This window comes from Onthophagus taurus, chromosome 3 (genome assembly GCF_036711975.1).
Source record: "Onthophagus taurus isolate NC chromosome 3, IU_Otau_3.0, whole genome shotgun sequence".
Taxonomy (NCBI): Eukaryota; Metazoa; Arthropoda; class Insecta; order Coleoptera; family Scarabaeidae; genus Onthophagus; species Onthophagus taurus.
The window spans coordinates 17,173,423-17,177,899 of NC_091968.1; the positions used below are offsets into that span (position 1 = coordinate 17,173,423).

A 4,477-nucleotide genomic window follows, 5' to 3' on the forward strand; every position below is an offset into this window, starting at 1 on the left:
AGTGTTAGTTCTAGTTTTAGTTTAATTAATATCGGCCGTGAAAGTGTTCGTACTTATATCATGTTAGTTGTCTAAATGTTGCAGGCGTGATTCAATCCACAAAAAACTGGCTGCAAAAAGGATGAATTTAAGTTTAAAGACCAGTTTAAAAGCACAAATACTTTACATGTTTCTTCTCCTTATTACAAACACTTGTAAAATGGTTTTCGATTACAATTCTTTGTTCTATTTTATTTTGCTTGTCAGGGTAATAAATGTTGCATAATGCCCGGGATATTGCGAAAGGTCAGTTATGAGTTATGATAACTAAGATTAATGACCTCCAAGTTAGAAATATTGTTTTTCAAGACTATTAGTTCATCAAAGCAGTGCTCGTTAACGTTTTGCAACAGAGTTAAAAAATTACAACTGCTAAAACAGTTTTTCATTGGTAAATAGATGAATAAATCGAAATTGGCATCTAAATTGACATCAAATTTTAAAAAAAATCTAAAGTAACAACTCGGATTGTCTTCGGTTGCTAAATTAAAAATATGTATTATATCATAGTTTGTAGATATACATAGGCATTCAATAAGTTGACATTCGCTGTGTTTTTTTGTATGTTTATGAAGTATGTGTAGGTTTTTTCATGAGTTTCTTCTTTAATCGGTTCTTCTAATCTCTTCTAACCGATTCTCTAAAATTTCCATGTCGTCACCTTGAACATCGCCGGCAATAAGTCACCCGTTACAAAATCATAATGATGTCATCTCCCATTTTCTCTTTTTATCATTGTATTTCTCGTGATTCGAACCGTTTCGGATAACTTCACATGATGAAGCTACACGAACATAAAACTGATAAGGAAATTATTTATTTTACTTCACCATTACAAATATTTGTAGCCTATTCACAAAAATTTATATAAAAATTCATATCAACGATAACGTTGCAATATTAATGAAACAATTCAAATTTAAAACTCTTTCTGTGAGTAATTTTTATTTTTTAGTTTACTTGGTTTATCGATAAGACCATTGTGTGCTAAAACCATTCACAAATTACGATCAATTATAAATTGTTACGAAACTAAACGCGTTGATTCATAACACTACGCACTTCATTACGTTACATTTTTAAAATGGTTATCAAAAATAAAAGAATCGCAATGTTTGCGACAATAATGTCGTTGTGTTATTTAGTAACTTTGACCGAAGGAGCAGAAGAAGGTAAATATTATTATACATTATTAATACGAAGTGATTATGTTACTTGAAGTAATCTTGTTTGCTGATGTTATAGAACAGGATCTTTCAGCTGCTGATTGCGATTGGATACGAATAGAGTCTAAAGAGATCCCCTTTGATATGAATTTATATTGTAATCGTTACTGTAAATTTATTCGTGGCAAGTGGGGTACATGCTTAAAAGGTATTTGTATTTGTAGATATAAGTATGAACCTTATAAATCTTTTACTATATGATTAAGTAAGATTAAAATAAAGATAAAATTCTCATCGTTGACAAACGTTATATTTTATTTAATGGAAGATGTTTACAACAGGTAAGAAGGCTTTTGTATTCACACTGCAACGTCCCCTAACATTTATAATTTCAATTTTAAATGAGTCTTTACCAGGGAAATTGTCAATGTATGGGCACAATACTTTCAGAAGCTCTTTGATGAAACGGATTACATCGAAGCAATGGAGGTAGTGCTGGCGAGGATATAAAAGACATCATGAGAACTGAGGAACCTTCCGTAGAAGAAATTCGGGGGCGATTAAAAAACCGAAACACATCAAAGGCCTGGGAATCAACGAAATCTCGGCAAAATTAATACAAGCCAGAGGAGAGGACCTGTGCCATACATGAATGGTTTTAAAATATGGAAGACAGAAAAGTTTCCTTCAGAATGGATTTGCTCGTACTATAGAGATACAACCTTGCTGGTGGTTATATACAAAGTCTTCATACAGATAATCCAGATAATTTAGAAAAACTTATTCGTGTAACAACAATCTTGTATAATTCTTCATTTGAGTATTATAAATTATTGACGCAAGAATGGATTTTTTGATACAAAAAGTTGATATTCTTCGACGCTAAGACATACTTCATTCGATAATATTTCTATTCTAGAGTATCTTGTACTTATTTCTAAGAAATACATTCAAGAATAAATTTTTCTTGAGAGTCAAGAATAATTTCCCTTAGTGTAGGCGGCTAACTTCAGTGGCAGAAACGATCATAGTCGAGTACCACGCTGGTTTTAGAAGTAATCGATCCACCGTTGGCCAGATATCGATTATACAATCGCTTGCGAAATATGCACACATAAAAAGGATTACTAGCGATTAATGTAACAAATCTTCATCTAAGAAGGACGTATATGCATCGCAATCTCCTATAAAATTCACTGTATATTCACTTATTAAGATTATACAGTAAGGCCTCAACATTCGTGAGGGTCAGGTTGTGAAAATACGTCGCGAATGTTGAATCCGCGAATATTGAAGCACTGCACTGGATGTTATGAGGGATAAGCTACTTCTGTGTTATTTTAAAAATGTGAATATAGCAACAAACTATCATGTTCTTCCACAGTTTCACCAAAAAGTAAAATATCATCTATGTATATAAATTCATTAGGTATACCATCAAACATTTCTTCATTATATTTTTGGAAGACTTCAGCTGAAACTTTTAAACAAAATAGCAATCTTTTCAAACAGCAATTTCCATACATTGTACTAAATGTGCAATATTTTTTACTATTTTTATCTAAAGGAATTTGCCAAAAACCATCTTTCAAATCCAAGACTGAATAATAGTCTAAATTTTAAATCATTTAATGTAGGAATAGCATAATAATCATTTAATAATACTTTATGAAGCACCATGTATAACTTTTGTAATTGGTCTGGTCAAATTTCAATAAAGTAAGAACAAAAAAAAACTGTGTTGAAAGTGAATGGTAATGATTTCCAAGTGATTTATCATGCCTATCACTGGATTCAGAGAGATAATATACAAATAGTTTCATGACAATAAAGGAACATTTAGATTAAAAATCATTATATAAAATCTTCCTTAAATATACTTTATATTTCTGTCATATTATATTTAATATATTTCAATCTTTAGAACACTTAATTTCATCGGAACCATCAGCACATTCTTCAACTCCATTACAATCAGCAGTTTTAGCCACACAAGCTCCATATTTACATTTAAAAAATGATGACGAACAATAAGTGGTTCTACACGTTTCTTCAATCTCATCCGATCCATCTTTACAATCTTTTCGACCATCACATATCAAGAAGACATCAATGCATTCATTGCTTGAACATCGAAATTTCATTGGACTAAAATTTTAAAAGTTGTCACTAATTTAATAAAATAAAAAAATATTTACCCGCAAGACGAAGTGGTCACACAAAATTCTCCATTTTCATCGGAATTATCGGCACAATCTTTAACACCATCACATATTTTATTTCTGTTTATGCAAGGACCATAAGTGCATTGAAATGAGTAATATGGACACCTAAAAAGATAGTTAGTATTGTTTATGACGAAATAATTTTTTTTGTGGTGAAACTAACTGAATTTTTGAGCATTTTTCTGCGGTTTCATCTGAACCATCAATACAATCAACTAAGCCATCACAAGATTTGTCATAAAAAATTTGCCTTCCATCGTCACAGAATGACGATTTAATCTTTAAACCATGAATTGTTGATAAATCTAAGCCTAAAATAAAAATAAATTATTTAATAAAAAAGTGGGTTCTTTTACTTAATTTAGATTTCTAATCAAATGTTCTTACATGAAAATAAAACGAATAAAATCATTAATTTTCTGTAATAAAAATCGTTAACCATTTCAACTATACGTATTAAGCTAACACTTGGTTTGACAGTGAAAACTGCTTTTAAATCTTGAGTGTTTGAGCGATTTTTGTATAACATGAGAGTAGCGCTTACTTGTTATCCTTTTTTTCGGTGTAATGTCGTCATTTTATTACGATTAATGTGGATAATAATGTTGTATTACTGCGGGGGAATTTCCAACTATTTTTTTCTTACTTCATTGATTGGAATTTCCAATAAGTATGAGTATTTTAATAAATTATTTAAATCTTAATTATCATTTTCAAATTAATTATCAAATCCTAATAAGATTTTATTTTATAATATTTAGTTCTAAATCAATTAAGAAATGAAATGGTAGTGCAAACATTCTTAGTACATTTTGTAAATCGTAAAGAACCCGAACAAAAAAATGTATCTACGAGTGATGTCTGGTTGCAAAGGTACTTACCGGCGAGACGATAGCAACAAACCGCTCAGCAACAAACTTTTTCCTTTATATTTCCACCTACTGCTAGGGCCCATATCTTTGTTATCTAGAAAGATAGCGAAAAACTAAGCACACGGTTGGAAAGCTTGGTCTTTTCTCTATCCTAAACCGAGTTTTCGTCCGCCGA

At 30.8% G+C, this 4,477-nt stretch overlaps 1 protein-coding gene across 1 annotated transcript; it reads right to left on the reverse strand.

The window, feature by feature from the left end:
• Positions 1-3,109: 3,109 nt before the first annotated feature.
• Positions 3,110-3,872, reverse strand: LOC111416502 (very low-density lipoprotein receptor-like). Its single transcript, XM_071194957.1, has 4 exons — positions 3,818-3,872; positions 3,594-3,741; positions 3,404-3,535; positions 3,110-3,353 (listed from the first exon to the last, which is right to left on the reverse strand). The coding sequence occupies exons 1-4, from the start codon at positions 3,870-3,872 to the stop codon at positions 3,119-3,121; spliced, it is 570 nt and encodes a 189-aa protein (XP_071051058.1). The 3' UTR covers positions 3,110-3,118.
• Positions 3,873-4,477: the final 605 nt, after the last annotated feature.

Excerpts from the sequence above, each read along its gene's own strand:
- LOC111416502 (XM_071194957.1), bottom strand. The coding sequence starts at position 3,872 with ATGGTTAACGATTTTTATTACAGAAAATTAATGATTTTATTCGTTTTA. Across the intron at positions 3,742-3,817 it reads TTTATTCGTTTTATTTTCAT|GCTTAGATTTATCAACAATT; the intron begins GTAAGAACATTT and ends TTTTTATTTTAG. Across the intron at positions 3,354-3,403 it reads GTGACCACTTCGTCTTGCGG|TCCAATGAAATTTCGATGTT; the intron begins GTAAATATTTTT and ends TTAAAATTTTAG.